We start from the raw sequence: 20,388 nt of genomic DNA on the forward strand, positions 1-20,388 counted from the left end.
AATTAGAACAAGTATCTTCCAATTTCACAGCTGTCTTTTACAATGCTATAGCTTCACTGCCAGCCCTAAAGAAACTATTTGCAGCTTTCACAAAAGTCAGTGACATCATGAAGCATATTGTAATGTCTATTTTCATTTGTGTGAATGCCATCTTGAAATATGTTAGATGTAGACAGGCACCCCAAATGGGTCCTTGCCACCAGTGGTGGCCTGGGAAAAGTTTAGAGAGATCTTTGAATATTTTCTGAAGTGTAAATGTCTGTTCGAGTTTGGAATTTTGAGACCCATTTTCGATACCTGCAATTTTGGTGAATGGTCACCGGATGGCAGTGGGAATGATGAGAGATCCATGTATAGATTATTGCCCATACAATCTATAGAGGGAAATTTCCAGATGTATTTGGTTAATGGACTTTTTATGGTGTTTTCCTTTAAGAGGTTGAGAAGGAAGATCCACATAGGGGAGGGATTGTAAACTTATACATTTTGTTTGAAAGGTTTGGTGGGATGATTGAGGCGATTCCACCATGAACTAGGAGTAAAGGGAGCAGCCAGCCAAGGCTGGTGAACCTGGGGACCTCTCCTTCAGGAATAGAGCCTGGCAGGGTTTTTCTCTCTCAAGGGGGAAGGCCCAAAGTGCATAAGATATTTCCTCTCACAGGGATTCAAGCTGGGCCCAGGATAGGTCTGAGAAGAGAAGCAGATGAAGGGAGTGGGAGCCACACAGATGGTGAAGGACTGGAGGAAGAAGAGGTAACTACATCAACAGAGTGTTAGGATGCCAAGGATGTCCGAGACACTGCCTGAGAAATGATGCCCAGGACCAAAAGCAAGTAGATATCTGGCTGACTGATGTGAGTATAAGATTTGGAATAAAGTGATGCAGATATATATTTTTTATTTATATTCCGCCTTTCATGACACTCCAAAGCAGATTACATTCAGGTACTGTAGGTATTTCCCTATCCCCAGAAGCTTACATTCTAAGTTTTTTTATTATAAAAGAAAATAGTGCTCTTTTTTAATATATTCCCTAAAAAATTTCAAAAGAAGAGTTGCAAGTATTTGAAAAATATTAAGCATTCCTAAAATGTGATAGAGAAAACTGTCAGTGATTGCTGCAGCAAATTGCTGATGGAACATTTAGTCTATTATCCTCTCTAATTATATGGCTATGTGGAGCAGTGGGAAATGTATCCTAATGTTGGAAAAAAGGGGGTTTGGAGACTGAGAAGACTAACTGAAATGTAAACCGTGTATTTATAAAGGAGTATGAGGAAGGTGTGAAATTAGAGCCATATTTAATGTTTTGAGAGATTTGTGCAACTTGCTGATCACTGTTGGATTAATATCCGTAATTTTTTCTCAAATTACCTCAAAGTGGATTACAATCCATTGTGTTTGACAGCTCACGGGGACAACCCGCAAGCCATCACCATCACCTTCGCGGTCAGCATGCTCCGGCTGGCCACCACTGTTCCCGATGCAGCTGGACACCACCGACCCCTTGTGAGGCAGGAGGCCACTGAACCGCCGCCAGCCTCCTGCCTCTTCCTGCGCCCCTTAGGCACGCATGTGCCCAATATCAAGTTTCTGAAAGGGACCGCAGCAGGAAAGTCACCGTAGCCCCTACTGATGACGTCATCCTCTTCACCCTATAAAAGGGCAGCTCTCCCGATGCACTCTGCCTCAGCAAAAGCTCCTCCTAAGTTCTGAAGTGTGTGTTGCTTCCAGCTTAGTCCAGTCTCCATCTGCCCAGCCTGTTCCTGCCTTTATCTGTCAAGCCCCACTTCAGCCCTATCCATCCCTCTTCCTCTCCCTCAGAAAAATATACTGTTCTGACCCGTGCCTGAACGCTCAACACACCTGACCGCCACCTGCTTATGACCTTGGACCACTTCTCTTGTCATCAGTAAACATCCTCATCAATGTCCTGTCGACCCCGGCACCCAAAGGATCAACCAGAGGGAAATGTGGGCTGGTAAAGATGAAATTCCAGACTGGTCTCTGCTTTGCCTGGGTCCGCCTGCTGGCAGTGAGAACTTGCAGGGCTCCTCCTTGCAGGTAGAGTCAATCTCACCCCAGTCCAAGGATCCACAGATACAACAGTTTGCTGATGCCATGGACTTGGTGGATTTGACTTCACTCCAAGCCTTCTCTGGTATAGCTTGCAGATTGCAGGATCAACAGGGTGCATTGGAGCTCCTCGCTGTGGCCATGGATCGCCTCACTACCCACCTGGATGCCCTGACTTCACTTTCTGCACTGCCACTGCCTGTACTGGTGCCGCAACTACCATGAGTGTCCAGTCAGCCTCTTCCTCAACTTCTGGTCATGTCCTGGTATGCAGGGGATCCCAAGCAGTGTCGAGGATTCCTCAATCAGTGCAGAGTGCACTTCCAGCTGCAGGCTCCTCTATTCCCTAATGACCAAGCCAAGACAACCTATATTCTCTCTCTGCTGCAGCACTGGCTTGGGCTTCCCTTCTCTGGGAGCAAGGGGAACCCATCCTGTTTGACCTCCAGTGGTTCTTGGAACAATATGCTCCATCTTCGAGAAGCCAGGTCGAGAAGCCTCGATAGCTTCAGATCTACTTCATCTTCACCAGGGTTCCCACACCTTAGGCGTGTATGCCTTGGAGTTCAGAACCCTGTCCTCCAAACTAAATTGGTGAGAGGCCAGCTTGGTTGCCATCTTCCTGGAAGGCCTCTCTGGGAAAATTAAAGATGAGCCCACCTCCTGGGAACTCTCTGCCTTGTTGGAGACTCTCATTGCCCTAACCGGCAAGATAGACTGACACCTGAAGGAAAGGGCCTGTGAGCTCTGTCCGGCATGCAGAAGTGTCACCTTGGCACCATGCTTCCAATGCTCACTCTTGCCTGTTACCACCACATCTTCAGCCTCTCCAGCACCGGAAGAACCGATGCAACTGGGCCACTGCCACCTTGCCCCCGAAGACAAGCTCCGTCACAGGAACAGAGCTTCTGCCTCCATTCAGGGCCATCTCCTGGCTCACTGCCCCAAGAGGCTGGGAAACGTAAACGCTTAGGGTCACTTGGAGAAATGACCCAAGGCCTCATAGTCCCTGCTCCTCAACTTCTACTGCCAGTTACTCTGGAACTGAGCCTGACTTGCTTCTCCGCAATTTCATTCTAAAGGACCTGGTCCACCAGCTACAAATACTTACTGTCCAGATGTCCCCTCCACTTATAATATCCTTGGTCTATGGGGATCTTAGCCTGGCCTTGGAACACATCTGTTGTCATCAGCAGAGACCCTCACCTTATTCCTGCTGGCCTCTGCACCCAAAGGCTCAATCCAAGGGGAATGTGGGCTAGCAAAGGTGAAGATCCAGACTAGTCTCTGCTTCACCTGGGTCTACTTGTTGGCAGTGAGAACCTGCAGGGTTCCTCCCGTCAGGTAGAGACAATATCACCCCAGTCAAAAGGTCCACAGATACAACACAATCTAACAGGTACCATCAAAAAGGAAAGACAACGGGTACACAAGTGATAGCATATGTTCAAAGGTAGTATGAGGCTATCAGAATTAGTTCATGGCTAGGGGACATTTCTTTCTCATTAATGAACAGTCTAGCAGAAGGCCTGCTTGAACAACCATGCCTTTGCCTTTTTCTAGAACGTGAAGTAGGATGCGTCAAGATGAAAGGAAATTGGCATCTTCTCCCAGATTATGGATGCATAGCAGCTGAAAGCTCGAAGTCTTGTGCAGGCCTATTTTGTGCAAGTCAAGGGGGGGGGGGGAGGGAGGAGAGAAGAGTCTTTTGGAGGCTCAATGTTCTCTGGTAGGGGTGTAGGGGGCAAGAAGGAGAAAGAGACTTATTTACATATTTAAAGATAAAGCAAAGAGTTTTGAATTTAATTCTGGTTTCAACTGGGAGCCAGTGCAGTTTATATAAGATAGATGTTATGTGGACCGTTGCTTTGAACCCTACCAAGAGTCTGGCCACAGTATTTTATAAGAAGTGGAAGTGTTTCATACTATATTGGGAAATGTCATTCAGTAGAGAGTTACAATGGTCTGTTTGGTGGCTAGGTTGTCCTGATCGAGATATGGCAGATCTGGTGTAGATATGTGAAGGAAGCTCTTACTAACTTAGAGATGTGGGATTTCATCATGATATTTTTGTCAAGTTGAACTCATCAAGTTGATGTTATTATCAAGGCCATAGTCAGCCTATGAAATATTTAGGGACCTTTGTTTAAAGTGTTTATTTTATTTTTCCCATTACTTTAGCAATTAATTTTACAAGAACAAAAACAGGAGAAATCAGTGGAAAAAAAATAACATTTTTACAGGCTAATATAATTTTTGTTCTTATTGCATTGAACACTGATAAAGTCCTAGGAAAAATACAATAAAAACTGAAAACGAGGGCCCCTAGAAATATTTCACACCTTTGCACTTTATCAACATATTTTGTATTTTACATTCTAATTTTCAATGTATAGGTTCATACTTCTTATCTATGATAGCTTGACAAGGAAAGAGGATACAAAGTCTGTACTGTAGGAAAATCTAAGTTATGACTGAGTTTACTTTAATAGGTATTTGCTTATATTAAATAAGCTGACTCATTTAGCGAAATTGGAGCGGCATTGGAGGGAACTTTTTTTCTGGCCCCACCCCACCTTCCCCTCCCTTCCCCTATCTAACCCACTCCCCCAGCCCTACCTAAATCCCCCCCACCTTATTTTATTTCTTACGCCTACCAGAGGAAGGCATATCTTGCGCGCACCAGCCAGCTGCCGGCGTGCGAACCTCCGGCACGGCCGGAATGGAGGAGGGCTTGGGATATGCCCCCGGACCACCATCATGCCCCCGGACCCACCCCGGACCCCGGACACGCCCCGGACGGCCATCTTGCCCCCAGGCCCGCCTCCCTCCCGCCCCTTTTTCAAAGCCCCGGGACATATGCGCATCGCCGAGTCTATGCAAAATAGGCTCGGCGCACGCAGGGGCAGATTTTCTCGGGTTACGCGCATATGTTATGCACGTAGCCTTTGAAAATCTGCCCCTTAGAGTAGATCTTAATATCTGAATTAAGGAGAGAGATAGGCCTATATGACGAGGGAAGTTGGGCATCTCTGCCCAGTTTAAGTAACACAACTATTGTGGCTGCTTTCATGGTAGCTGGCATAACCCCCTGTTCACACATGCCCTCATACATAGCGCACAAAGTATCTGAACATAAGAACATAAGAAATTGCCATGCTGGGACAGACCAAGGGTCCATCAAGCCCAGCATCCTGTTTCCAACAGAGGCCAAAACCAGGCCACAAGAACCTGGCAATTACCCAAACACTAAGAAGAACCCATGCTACTGATGCAATTAATAGCAGTGGCTATTCCCTAAGTATAATTGATTAATAGCCATTAATGGACTTCTCCTCCAAGAACTTATCCAAACCTTTTTTGAACCCAGCTACACTAACTGCACTAACTACCTTCTCTGGCAACAAATTCCAGAGCTTTATTGTGCGTTGAGTGAAAAAGAATTTTCTCAGATTAGTCTTAAATGTGTTACTTGCTAACTTCATGGAATGCCCCCTAGTCCTTCTATTATTCGAAAGTGTAAATAACCGAGTCACATCTACTCGTTCAAGACCTCTCATGATCTTAAAGACCTCTATCATATCCCCCCTCAGCCGTCTCTTCTCCAAGCTGAACAGCCCTAACCTCTTCAGCCTTTCCTCATAGGGGAGCTATTCCATCCCCTTTATCATTTTGGTTGCCCTTCTCTGTACCTTCTCCATCGCAACTATATCTTTTTTGAGATGCGGCGACCAGAATTGTACACAGTATTCAAGGTGCGGTCTCACCATGGAGCGATACAGAGGCATTATGACATTTTCCGTTCTATTAACCATTCCCTTCCTAATAATTCCTAACATTCTATTTGCTTTTTTGACTACTGCAGCACACTGAGCCAACGATTTTAAAGTATTATCCACTATGATGCCTAGATCTTTTTCCTGGGTGGTAGCTCCTAACATGGAACCTAACATCGTGTAACTACAGCAAGGGTTATTTTTCCCTATGTGCATCACCTTGCACTTGTCCACATTAAATTTCATCTGCCATTTGGATGCCCAATCTTCCAGTCTTGCAAGGTCCTCCTGTAATGTATCACAGTCTGCCTGTGATTTAACTACTCTGAATAATTTTGTATCATCCGCAAATTTGATAACCTTACTCGTCGTCTTCCTTTCCAGATCATTTATATATTTATTGAAAAGCACCGGTCCCAATACAGATCCCTGAGGTACTCCACTGTTTACCCTTTTCCACTGAGAATATTGACCATTTAATCCTACTCTCTGTTTCCTGTCTTTTAACCAGTTTGTAATCCACGAAATATCTTGTATCCGGGTTTTATAAAAAAGGGAGTCCAGTCCACCTGGGCCCAGTGCTTTGAATGCAGGCAAAGATTTGATAGCCTCTGAAACCTCCCCCATAGTTATATCTTGGTTTAATTTTTGTAACACTTCTGGTGTTAACATTGGGCAGGGTAAACAGACTAAAAAACTGAGAATACACTCCTGATCTGATGGTTCAGCCGAGTACAACTCTTAATAATATCTGGAAAAAATGTGTGTGATCTCCAAGGAAGAGGTTCTAAGCAAACCCTGTACATCTTTAATAGCTGGGTACATTCTGATTTTTAATTTGAGTGACTGTGTCTCTTAACTTTTAGCCGTATAGGTTGTCACCTAACCAAGGGAGGTTTGACAACTCCCATGGGCCTTCTACACATATATTGCTCGTTTTCAGCCATGTTATGCATGGAGCCTCTATTGAGGCTGAGGAGGTACATTCAAACACAGATTAAAGAAGATTATGGATGCCTTCTTCCACATCCAAAAGTGGTTGGGGATAGTAACTATCATTTCCATAGGCTGTAGAAAAGGCTTAAGTTTCTGGATGCAGTTAAAAAGGTATTGTTCCATATAGAACTGGTAGACAGTGATGTGAGCAGTAAGCATGGAGCTTTGAAAGACTTTCCTGGCAAAGTTATCAAATAGACTAGAGTTCCATATTCAGACGTTTTTAGCCAGATAACTCAGAAGTTATCCAGATAAATGAATATTTGAGCATTTATTTGGCTAAATTCTAGCTGAATAACTTATTATCCAACTAAAATCTGGCCAGATAAGTTAGGGACTTTCTGTAGCATAAGTGGGAGGAGAGTTAGCTGGATATGTTATCCAGCTAACTCCAATATTCAGAGTTAGCTGGATAAGTTATCCAGCAATTCTGGTTGTCCCGTAGACCTTCCCTAAAGTTTTTAGCTGGATAAACATATCCAGCTAACTTTAGGATAGCCAGATATATTTAGCAGTGCAATTATACTGCTGAATATATCCGGCTAACTTGCCAAGCCGCACAGCGGCTGAATATGGACTTCCTATAATCTTTCCCTGGAGGCAAGTTTGAGTAAATTCTTGTCTTTTTCACTTTTTTTTCCCAGAGCAGATTAGACTACTACTAACAGGTGTGGCAGCTGAACAATGCCAAATCCCAGGGACGTTTTAACTCTGTATTTCATGTCAAGCTCCTAGCCATAGGGATGCCCCAAAACAGGCATTTCCCACATTCTCATTTGTAATATATTGAGGATATTGTGGACTAGAAGAGCTGCTAGCTCTGATGGGGTATCCAGAATTTGAAGAAGACTGAGTAGTTCTGATTGAGCACTTTTGTCTCTAGGGACATGGATGTCAAGGTTTGCCCCCATCTTTTCCACAAATAGGGTATGTGAGGTCCTCTGGGGAGGGCGAGGTGTTGTCTGGAGAATCCAGAAGTGGGTCAGAAGGTATGCCTGTAGAGCCTTCATCTGAACCTACTAGCACAGGCTCATTTATTCAGGACTCCAGTGATGAAAAGGGCAAACAAAGAGGTTCTTCTGGTGTCCTCTGAGTGGATGCACCCTGGTTAATCACTTCTGAATGACTGGACTCTGTTTGAAAGTGAGATGACAAAGAACCCCAAATTGCTAATTCTGATTATATGTTCAGGCCAATAAGTGAGAATGGGTCTCCGGTCCGAGGAATCACTGCAGTAATGGTGGATAGGAGAGGCTGGAATGTTCCTTCTGTCTCCTTGGTCAGAGAATTAAAAGAACTATGCAACAAAATTACAATCTGGTGGAGGAGCTGGAGCTCGAGGATCCAAGATGGCATCAGCACCGTCAGTCTGAATGCCATGTTTAGTCTGCTTCTAATTTTCCTCCTCAATTTTACCTAAAATGCCCCATTCTGGCCAGAAAAGGTGGCCAGAAAAGGTGAGTTAGGGAGAAGACCAACCCTGGGGCCTCCTCTCCAACTCTGGTAACCAGCCCGATGGATGAACACGTTGTTCGAGGGGGTCCTTCATCGGGAGTGGAGTCACTGGGGTTGGGAATTGTGGAAGAAGAACAGGCTTCCCCCCTGACTCAGTCATCTCACTGTCCCCGATGTTGAGAATTGCTCCGGTAAACCCTGCTGCACTCAGGAACCCAGATGAGAGCCTGGGTCTGTCACCTGCTGATTATGCAAGCAGCTGAGGAGCCCAGGCAAGGAGCTCTCTACCAGGAGAAGGAAGTACAGACGCCAAGGTATTTATGCTCGGTGAGTTAGCCAGTCCTGCTGCCTTGGGAGAACAGTCCATGGTGAATGGTATAGGTTCCTCTACTCCTTTGGTTGCACATCTGCAATTTTTTTTGGTAAGACTTGAACAAATAACTTTAGACTCTATCTGGGAGGCTATTGAAGGGCTTGGAAGTTCCTTTACAAATCAGTTAAATTCATTAGTTCAAAGATGCAAGGAAAATGATATTCATTTGCAAATGGTCGAAAATTCCTCCAGAGCTATATCTCAGCAGATTAATGAGATTAATATAATCATAAACTTTTCAAAACGCAGCTCAAAACCTGGCTTTACATACAAGCCTTCAAGAAAGAAAAATGATGCAGGAAACCAAGCAAAGATATGCGGCATAAAGCACCGAATACCTAATCTAACGATCCTTACTGAATTATTTCAACCTTTTTAACTGTAGGCAACCTTCAGGACACATTGCTATGCAACACTCATTCCCCAAATAAACACCTTATTGTTACCGAATACTAATGGCACCACCTATGTAATGTACGACCCATATTTTTTTTTATATTGGTGTCCTATTGTAAACCGTTATGATGGTGAATAACTTAATGATGGTATATAAAAACTCAAATAAATACATAAATAAATAAATAATATGAGCTTCATAACTGTTAAATCTTTACAGCAATCTCTTATAAAAGATAACTTATTGCTATCGAATAAAGTTGAGAATTTGAAAATGCTATTTTAGTCTTATTTTTATTGTTTTACAGCTTATGATTTCTCTTGTGTTTATTTTTAGCATTGTAAACCGTTGTGATGGCATATTCCAAACAACGGTATATAAAAGTGTATAAATAAATAAAAATAAATAAATTTAGGAAGAGCTACATATAGCTGCGTTGGTAGAACAGCTTGATGAGCTGTCTTGAGCTTGAAGCATTGACTTCTTTGATGGAATAGAATGTCTGCACATTTTAGAAGAATGCAGCTTTGTCAGTGTTAATGGATCTTTAGTGAGTTGCTTGGAGGCAATCTGTGCAGAGTGAGGATGTTGCATCAATGCAAGCGTCAACTGCATCAGGACTTCACCATGTTTCTTACGCTGTGTATCATGGGGTCATGCATCAGAGCACTCGATGCACCGAGTGGGCAGTAAATGGAAGCCTTAAGGAGAATCAATGAATTATGAGCTGCATGCTTCACAATGCATTGGTGCATTATGCGTTGAGTACCCTAATGCATCATTCATCGAGTATATTTTTGCATCAACTGAATCTTTGCACTGTGCGTAAAGTGCACTGGCTGGATCTGTGTCTAGTGACCTGAATCAGTGTAGCTGGAGTGCTTTGGAGCATTGTGCATTGAATGTCTCAATTGTGCTGATACCAATGCTTTTGCGTCTGTGATGAAAGCTCCAACAGCTCTGAGTGATGCCAATAGGGGAGTGTTTGAGGAGCTCCTGCTCAACTCTTTCCCTGAGGTAGATGATGCTGCACTATGCGGAGAGGACTTACTGTGACTTCAAAGAGATTTACACAGCTCCTTGATATGAATTGCCCAGAACATTGGGCGGGCAGGGACATTCATCCACAGGTGTAGCAATTTTTCTGATCATTTTCCGCCCCAAGGCATTGTAGCAGAAATCATGAGCATCAGTGATGGATATCACATTTCTTCAGATGCGGTTTTTGAATCTACTCACAATCCCCCTTCTTTTGGCCCAACATGTTGAAGAGGCTGAGCCCTAAGAAAAATCTCTATTTTTTTTTTTTTGTGGCACTGCTGTTATGGATGCTAGAGGGGCAGTGAGACAACTATTAATTAAGAAAAAGATCAAATTTAAGAAGTTTTAAGAGAATAATTTGTAAGGAGAGACTGAGTACACATCTGTGCTTGTACTTGGACAAAAAGTGACTGAGGAGGCTTATGAGGCAATGCCTTCATAGGAACTCATACAGCTCAGAAAAGAAAGCTCTATTAGCTTGTAGAGATTATTCTGTTCGGTGCCACCATATGAAGGCACCTCACTTATAAAAGTTAACTAAGCCTGCTTATTGATAGAAATTATGTCTTCTTAGGTCATCCCTTGACTGTAAGGAGAAAAATAGTGCAAGGTTCTATAAAGTCCTGAGGTTTCAAGTCTAGGTTTATTTAGCATCCTCCTTCCTCTTTTAACATCAAACTACATATGGAAATAAAATGTTATGTAAACATCTCTGTCCTGTTTCATGATGTATGATTGTGAAAGTTCAATGCTCATTCCACAGTGCCATAGCTTACCTTCCAGGTAAATCACAAGCAGATTGTGATAAATTGCAGGAAGACCTTGTGAGACTGGAAAATTGGGCATCCAAATGGCAGATGAAATTTAATGTGGATAGGTGCAAGGTGATGCATATAGGGAAAAATAACCCATGCTATAATTACACAATGTTGGGGTCCATATTAGGTGCTACAACCCAAGAAAGAGATCTAGGTATCATAGTGGATAACACATTGAAATCGTCAGTTCAGTGTGCTGCGGCAGTCAAAAAAGCAAACAGAATGTTGGGAATTATTAGAAAGGGAATGGTGAATAAAACGGAAAATGCTATAATGCCTCTGTATCGCTCCATGGTGAGACCGCACCTTGAATACTGTGTACAATTCTGGTCGCCGCATCTCAAAAAAGATATAATTGCGATGGAGAAGGTACAGAGAAGGGCTACCAAAATGATAAGGGGAATGGAACAGCTCCACTATGAGGAAAGACTAAAGAGGTTAGGACTTTTCAGCTTGGAGACGAGACGGCTGAGGGGGGATATAATAGAGATGTTTAAAATCATGAGAGGTCTAGAACGGGTAGATGTGAATTGGTTATTTACTCTTTCGGATAGTAGAAAGACTAGGGGGCACTCCATGAAGTTAGCATGGGGCACATTTAAAACTAATCGGAGAAAGTAGTTTTTTACTCAACGCACAATTAAACTCTGGAATTTGTTCCCAGAGGATGTGGTTAGTGCAGTTAGTATAGCTGTGTTTAAAAGAGGATTGGATAAGTTCTTGGAGGAGAAGTCCATTACCTGCTATTAAGTTCACTTAGGGGTAGATTTTATAAATTTACGCGTGCGTGAACAAAAGTACGCTGGATTTTATAAGATACGCGTGTATCTTATAAAATCCGGGGTCGGCGCACGCAAGGGAGGGCACATTTGTGCAACCTGCGCACGCTGAGCCAGGCGCGCACTGCCTGTTCCCTCCGAGGCCACTCCGAAATTGGAGCGACCTCGGAGGGAACTTTCCTTCCGCCTCCCCTCACCTTCCCCTCCCTTCCCCTTCCTAACCCACTCCCCCAGCCCTATCTTAAAACCCCCCCACCACCTTTGCTAGCAGATTTATGCCTGCCGAAAGCAGATGTAAATCTGCGCCAGCGGGTTCCTGGCGCACCATCACCCAACCCGGGGGCTGGTCTGGAAGCCTCGACCACGCCTCCGGGCCAGCACCACGCCCCCAGTCCTGCCCCGAACCGCCCCCTGAACCCCGGACACACCCCCTCCCGCCCCTTTTACGAAGCCCCGGGACTTACGCGCGTCCCGGGGCTATGCGCGCGCTGGCGGCCTATGCAAAATAGGCGCGCCAGCGTGCGAGTGCCCTGCGCGCGTAAATCCGGCTGGATTTACGCGCGCAGGGCTTTTAAAATCTGGCCCAATAGGTGTGCTGGCGCGCGAGTGCCCTGCGCGTGTAAATCCGGCCGGATTTACATGAGCAGGGCTTTTAAAATCCAGCCCTTAGAGAATAGCCACTGCCATTAGCAATGGTAACATGGAATAGACTTAGTTTTGGGGTACTTGCCAGGTTCTTATGGCCTGGATTGACCACTGTTGGAAACAGGATGCTGGGCTTGATGGACCCTTGGTCTGACCCAGTATGGCATTTTCTTATGTTCTTATGTTCTTATGATATTTGAACTTGTGATCTTCTGGTTGTACACCAGAACTCTACCACTGAGATAAAAGAGCAGCTCCCTCAACTGAGCTAGTAGGAATTTCTTTTCTGCTTAAGTCAGATTGCTCATATCCCTCCTCTTCTAATACTATCCTACTGCACAGGTATATTATATAAATGTTACTTTGATTATAAAGTGAATGAATAATTATATACTATAAGTTGACCAGCTGACTGCATGTATACCAAAACATTTTTCTTTGCCTTTCATTTTTAGCTTTCAATCAAAAATACTAAGGCTGTGTGATAGCGTGAAGATTGTGAGCTCTTAGTGCTGTGGTGTGGTTGACAGGGCACGTTTGTCAGCTGATAGCTGACAAACACACCCTGAGGTAGGACAGGCTGGAGCTTCACCTATACCAGTCACTTCCCCCTCAGGTTGAGACTTTGGGTTCTGATGGCCAGCAGGACTTAAATGGGTCACATGGGTGGTCAGGCAAGCGAGAGTCCAGGAACAAGCTGGGGTCTGGGTAGGCAGCAGAGACAGGGAAGGGTCTGGGTGAGTGGTAAGCAAAGGTGGTCAAGGTCCAAAGCTGAGGTCAATACCAGGCAGAGGCAAGCATGGTCAAAGTCCAAGGGTGATGTCAATACTAGGTGGACAGTCCAAGGACAGAAAAGACAGATGGCTGGGGGCAGGAGGACAGGCAAGGCTGGTCAAGGCAGGGCTGGAAAGCAGGGTAAGGCTGGACAAGGAATAAGGCAGGAAAGAACACAGGAATAGGGCAGACTGGAACACAGGAACAGGAACACGGTATCATGCACTGCTGAGAAGGCAGGAGACCCCTTGCTGAGGTACATTACTGGAGTAGCAGCTGGGTTTAAATACCTATCTACCTGACATCACTGGAACGTGTTGGCCCTGGGGTTTCCTGCTATGGTGCCCATTTAGGTGCCGCACACGTGCACCTAAGGGGGGAGGCCAGCGGGAATGAGATGGCAGCATCAGAGCCGCGAGAAGCACTGGGGCCTGCAATTGAGTGCGGCCAGTTGTGGGCCTATCCCATGATCAGCCAAATGTAACAGGCTGTTGAAATTTTACTGTTAGAGACAAGAGAACATGAAGATAGCTGTCCATCACAATATAGGGCTTCCCAAACCTGCCTGGGGACTCCACGGCCAGTCAGATTATCACAATAAATATTCATGAGATAAATTTGCATATACTGGGTCTCCACTGTATGCAAATTAATCTCATGCAATCCATTATCCTGAAAATGCAACTGGTTATGGAGTCCCTAGGACATGTTTGGGAAGCTCTGTCATAATATAAAGTATGCCCCCAAAGTAATGTGTCCTTGTCCACATTAATGTATATTTTCTTTCTGATATTCAGCTTCTCTGCAAAATTACTCAATGGGCCAAACTAGTTGGGACATTAAATAATAATACTTTCTACTGTTCAAATATTCAGAAATGAATTCTATATAGCATCCACCTTTCATAGTGTAGCTGCAGACCTTGGCATCAGTAAAGACAATAGTCATTTGTTTTACAAGGCTCTGTTTACATAAGCACATCCAGAATATATTCAAACATGCACTATACAATTTCAGGATGTTACATTGTGAAAGTGTCCTACAGGTACATGTTATCAGGAATAACATTGAGAAGGCAGGAGGCCCTTTGCTGAGGTGCCTTACTGCAGTGGCGGCTGGGTTTAAACACCTAGCTACCTGACATCACTGGAATGTGCTGGCCCTTGGGTTTCCTGCTATGGATGTGCTGGCCCTAGTAAAGTATGTTAAAAGCGTGTGTTATATCAGAAGGATGAATGCACTATTGACTAAATGCTTTATGTCTTTAAGTACACAGCACATTCAAGTGCTGCAATAACGAGCCGTAAAAACACACGCTTTCAGTGCAAATATGTTTAACTATACTTTTAGAGGTGTAGTTGAAGTTTTGCGTTAATGCAGATGCACAAGCAATGCTACTTTTAAATTTACTGCTTTGCATGATTTTGAATTTTAGCAGCTTATTTAAATATTTAACATGTGATGGGAAAGTTTGTGCATTAGATTTTAACACAAGTTCATGAACATGCATTAATGCTTCTCACTAATAAAAACTATTTTGAAAAAAAAATGCCTATGTTGCCAGTTATGCCTTTTAGTAAACAGGCCCCTTAATTATGGCAAGGTGAGTCTACAATTGTGTTCACTCACATCTTTAATAAATAAGTATTCCAGCAGTCTTAGAAATATACATCATTTGATTGGTATATTTCTACAGCAAATATATTTAAGTAGAGGTTTCTGCACTGCAATGAAATTAGAAAAAAAATTAAATGACTTCTGTAATGCTTATGTACAGGATACCTTTGATAAGAACAAGTTATAGGGAAAAAATCCGAGTTGATATTTTAATTAAAGAAAAGCAATACATTAGAGTACATTGATAGATCTACTTTGTAAAGTCTCTACCCTTTTTTAAATTTGAAAATAAATCATTTGCATTTAGATATAACCTTTCTTTAAAAGCACATTACAATCAATGCATTTTCGATAATATCTACAACCACTTTTAGAACATAAATGGCTTTAAACTTATTTCAGTACATGCACAGCACAGAGCAGCTTACAGTTTGGAAAGATTTGAAGAGGATTTCACTATTACTTAACTAGCATTGGGTGAATTAAAGCACTGGATGCTAGTGATTTGATTAAAATCACATACAGTCAATGACAGAGTCAGAACTGGAACCAAACAAGTATATTTTTAAAACCCTATGCACAGCCAAGCCGGAAGTGCACAGGCCTCACAGATTTTAAAAGGCCCTCAGCCATGCGTGTATCTCCTGGTACGTTTATTGGAAAGATTTTTGCAAAAAGGGGCGGGCCCGGGCATGAACGGGCCAGAACAGCACCATTAAGTCAGTGTCACGCACAAGCGCGCACTGGGATCCGATGACCGCATAATTTGCTGCTGCTATGGACTGAGGATAAGTAGTAAAACAAAAAAATCTAGGGTAGTCAGTGGGGTTTTAGGGGTCGTGGCTAGTAAGTTATAAGGGAGGCAGGTTAGGGAGGGGGTTTAGAAAGTCCACTCTTTTACAGGGGCAAACTGGGAAGGAACAGAGAAATAGGCCCTAATGTGTCACTGTGTGCATCTACTAAATCCTCTCACGTGCGCGAGACGGCATTCGTGCGCGTCGATATAAAATCGTGCATGTGGGTAGCAGATTTTATAACATGCAAACATAGACGCGCAGATGTTATAAAATTGGCGCGTCCATGTCCATGCATAGGCAAACGTGCACACATGCACAGCTCTTAAAATCTACCTTTAAGTGTCATAATTCCTGGCCCCTGATCTGACAAATATTCACTTACTATTAAAGCTTACTATAACAATTTTAGTGTTAACAGCATGTACACAGAAGAAAACAATCTAAACAAGACAATATAGAATGTGGTTAAAAAGTTAAAACAATGCCTTTCACAAATATTACTAATGATAAAATCATACAGAACTGAGATATGGAAACAGAATAATTCTCATTAGCCAGCAAAACAAAGTCAAATGAATTACATGTTTCTAACCTGCTCATATTTTTCCAGTTCTGTGTGATAGATTTGTCTGATCTGGGTCAGTTTGGCTCTATAATCTGAGTGTTCAATAGAGTTATCTGCAGTCCCTCCAGAAGCTGCTGCTGCTGCTGCTGCCGCTGCCGATCCACCACCTTTCTCAGGTCCTGAAACCCCTTCTGCCAAAAGCATATTGTCCAGTCTCATTAGTTGAGGATCTGGAGGATCCTCCTCCTGGGCTCCTCGGATGCTGAGACCTACAAGGAAAACAATAATGATTTTTTTTCAAACTGAGATATAAGTCAAAGAAACATACATTGGAAAACGTAGTTTGGGGTTTTAGACAAGTCACATTTTCTCTGTGAAAGTGAGAAAGCTTAGAAAATGATACAAGTTTTGTGTTTCCTTTGTGCAAATCTCCCATATAGAAATCATGACTAAATAGTGCTACCAGGTTCATTATGATTTGCTCCTCTGTGTTCGTTGGGAGAGCAACTGATGATTGTTCTCTGCTTGATCAATCAGTGGCTGAATGGTGGGATTGACCCACCCAATCAGCAACAAGGATACGCTTGGGATAACCAATCAGTAAATGAGTAGTAGATTTGAGCCTCCTAATGAGCAACTGGGGACAGGCTCAAACCAGCCAGTCAATGGATGAGTGGTAGTTCAAACAGGCAATCATCAGCTGAGGATACACAAAAAGTCTTCACCAAAATCAAACAGTATCACGAAGCAACAGGCAAAAAAATTTTAAAAAATGGTCCTTTATTTAGCCAAAGTGGTCAGACAAACAGAGGTCATCTAGCCAGATAGCGGTTCACCATACCAAGTATGTACGATTAATCTGAATAAACTTTTCTAGTAGGACTGCAGAAAATGGTCATACACGACATTACAATCAAATATGTCATCACAGAGGGATTTCATATGTCATCACAATCAGAGTGTGTACTTGGTATGCAATTAATGTACATTCTATATGCATTATTGCTAGGATATATCTAAAGGATATTTTTATCATCAGATGAGATGTTGAAGTTTATAAAATTCTGCTTAACAGGAATAACAGATTAAGACACGTATGGCAATTGTCATTTTACAAAACATTTACAGCTTTTCATTGAGAGCTTCCAAAATTGAAAAATAAACAGAAATAATGCAATGTTTTTCTTCAGCTAGATAATCTCTCCTGTAATTGCAATCTATCTATTGATTAAATATATCTAGCATATAAAGATTTGACTAATCAGCTATCACAACCCTGTCTAGCCAGACCCTTGGCTCTGGAACTTCTTCTTCTACTCTATACCCTCACCTCCCCAACATCTGAATTTCATTCCCCCCAACACTCACTCCATGCAGTCCCTAGCTAGAAAACTAACTTTGGGTTTTTGGGTAAATGCATAGCAGCAGTTTTATTAACACAAACTAAGTAATCTCTTTCTTTGTAATTGGGATTCATTCATTTGATTTTAATTAAATTGATTAGGTTGGTTACTGCCTTGTTGTAGGAGATGCCTTCTCAATCTACTGAGGGACAAGGTACATATTTTACCTCCCCCCCCCCCCCTTAACTTCAAATTTAGGCAGTGTTAACTTTTGTGGGTCTGGAAGCACTATACAGCCATGTGAGATATTATAGGCCCAATCTGCCCATTTCAACTTCATCATGGGTATGAAGGTCCTACTCCAGCCATAAGAGCAAGTGGTGGTCAGATCCTCTGCACCAATTTAAATTTTGGTGTCTTGTTCACTTCAGTGGTACATGCAGGGCCCATCTCTGCCATAAAAACATGTAAGTGGGCATCTAGAACCATATATCATCATAAAGCAGAGTTGCTTACCTGTATCAGGTGTTCTCCCAGGACAGCAGGATATAGTCCTCACATGTGGGTGACATCACTGGACGGAGCCCTATCACAAAAAACTTTTCTGTCAAAGTTTCTAGAACTTTTGACTGGCACACTGAGCATGCCCAGCATGCCATAATCCCTGTAGCCACAGGGGTCTCCCTTAAGTCTCTTTTTTTCCTTGCTGCAGTTTGCCTCGCAGTTAGGAGGTCTGTGAGAATTTTCTCACTATTTTTTCTCACTGAAAAACTTAAAGTTTACTTCACAAAAAAGTTTCCTCATAGGGGTCTCCCATCGCAACATTGTTTTTTCATCGTTTGGTGAGTAAATTCCACCATCTTCAGTCGGTTCCTGCTCCCCCTTTCTCAGTGTTCGCAGGCCATCGATTGTTTTTGCGGCCCCTTTTTTCCATCATGGTGACAGGTTTTCGAAAATGTCTGGAGTGTCCCTGTACCATGGCGATTACCGACCCGCATGATGTCTGTGTGCTGTGCCTCGGCTCATCACACGACGTTCGCCGATGCCCAAGCTGTGCTCAAATGACCCCAAAGGGCAGGCGGGCTCGCCTGGACAAGATGGAGTCTCTTTTCAAAATCAAGATAACTCCATCGATGTCTGCCTAGTCGTTACCGGCAGGAACATCGAAAAAATCCATCAACAAACCTTGTCGGGAGCACCAAGGCAGAGGTAACCATCCGTCACAGACAACATCTAAGGCATCGGCATCATCTTCCTCGGTGCCAGAGAAGGAACCAGACTGAGCACCAAGGGAAATACCGTCACCATCACCGACGCGATTCCACTCCCGGTGCCGGTACCAACACCGCATTGGCATCGATGGCTATCGAGCCGACTGTGAAGCGGACATTCTTAAGTTCTTATGTTTGGGTAGAGGAGCTTCCAATCTTCTCTCCACCTGAGATACCGAGGCGATCCCCCACCGATATTGGTGCCGGATACTGAGCCCCCACAAACACCTGTGGAGGTGCCAGTAGTGCCTAGCCTGCCTTTCCCTGCAGCTGTGTTATCCACACCAGCGTCCAGGGAGGAGTTGGACATGCTTGTCCGACAGGCGATCCTCGATGCCCTCCGGAACCTACAGCCGCCATCGATGCCAGCCCTCATACCGGCACCGACACTGGAACCATCGATATTTACACCGCTACTCGACCATCTGGACACACTCATCAGTGCCCTTCCGACCCAGCCTGGGCCGTCAATGCTGAAACAACCTATTGATTCACCGAAACCCCCAATACCCATTCCGGAGTCCTCAGAAGATGAAGGTACGGACTCCAGTCCTTTTCCAGCACCTCTTCCACTGATGCCAGAACTGGTTCCTGGTCCGTCGGACCTCTTGTGACCCAGACACCCATGATTCCCCTCGATGCCACCGAAACCTTCATCGGTGCCACTGCATCCTCCATCGAGGCCATCGAGGGATTCATCGATGACAACATGTCCTGCAGTACCAGCTCTTTTCCCTCCCTCGGGAACTCAGCCAGAGACCCCGTATGACCCATGGGAGGATGTTGAAACTGACACTTCTACAGAGGACATTCTATCAGAACCATCTCCTCCAGAAGAAAGGAGATGGTCTCCCCCAGAAGACCTCTCCTTTCCTAATTTTATAAAGGAAATGTCAGAGACAATCCCTTTTGACCTGGTCACAGAGGAAGGCACACGTCATAAAACCTTGGAAGTCCTCCAGTTTGTTGATGCTCCTAAAATTATGGCTATTCCTGTCTAAGAGATTCTCTTGGATCTCCAACATCGTCTATGGGACCACCTGTGATGCTTTCACCGGTCCGCACCTTGTTAATTGTGTCCATTCCAGGGTCCAACCCTGTATGAGCTGCCCTGGTTACTCAGGAACTCAAATAGTAGTTTAAAGTTATTTTTCTGTACAAGTCCTCAGGTGAGGTTTGAACCCTCTCCACCTGGGTGGAAGGCGTATGCCTTCCCCACTGAGCCAGCAACTCACTTCCTGAATACTACTCCCTCGAGGGTACCAGACCACTATGCCTGTATGCTTCGGTGTATCAGGGTGCCTTGAGTAAATGGCAACCCTGGCACTTGATCCATTTAAGGCCAAAATCCCTGTCGCTCAAGGGCTTCAGTGGCACTCAGGGACGAAAGGGATAATTGGCAACTCAGGAAAACAATGCAGAAGTAAGCCTTATTGTTTATTTTATCAGCAGTACATAGCTTAGACTTCAGTGGGCCATAGACTTGAATAGGAAACATAAACAAATGGTCAACAGCCTCGGGGATGACCAGGGCGCTCATTGACGATCCCAGCAGCTTGTTGGTGGTGCTTGATAGTGGCAATGAAAGGCATTGGTGGCCAACGTGCCCGATGCCTCTATGACAGCCCCGCACCTCAATGGCATAGAGGGCATCGATGATATCGG

At 44.0% G+C, this 20,388-nt stretch overlaps 1 protein-coding gene across 5 annotated transcripts in view; it reads right to left on the bottom strand.

Moving 5' to 3' along the window:
• PBX3 (PBX homeobox 3) overlaps positions 1-20,388 on the bottom strand; it is a 551,690-nt gene that overhangs the window by 163,916 nt on the left and 367,386 nt on the right. For all 5 annotated transcript variants that reach the window (XM_029613935.1, XM_029613931.1, XM_029613932.1 and 2 more), the window contains one exon: positions 16,137-16,378. In XM_029613935.1, coding sequence (XP_029469795.1) covers positions 16,137-16,378 — 242 coding nt within the window. The remainder of the gene's footprint in view (positions 1-16,136; positions 16,379-20,388) is intronic.

Source organism: Rhinatrema bivittatum, chromosome 8, assembly GCF_901001135.1.
Source record: "Rhinatrema bivittatum chromosome 8, aRhiBiv1.1, whole genome shotgun sequence".
Lineage (NCBI taxonomy): Eukaryota > Metazoa > Chordata > Amphibia > Gymnophiona > Rhinatrematidae > Rhinatrema > Rhinatrema bivittatum.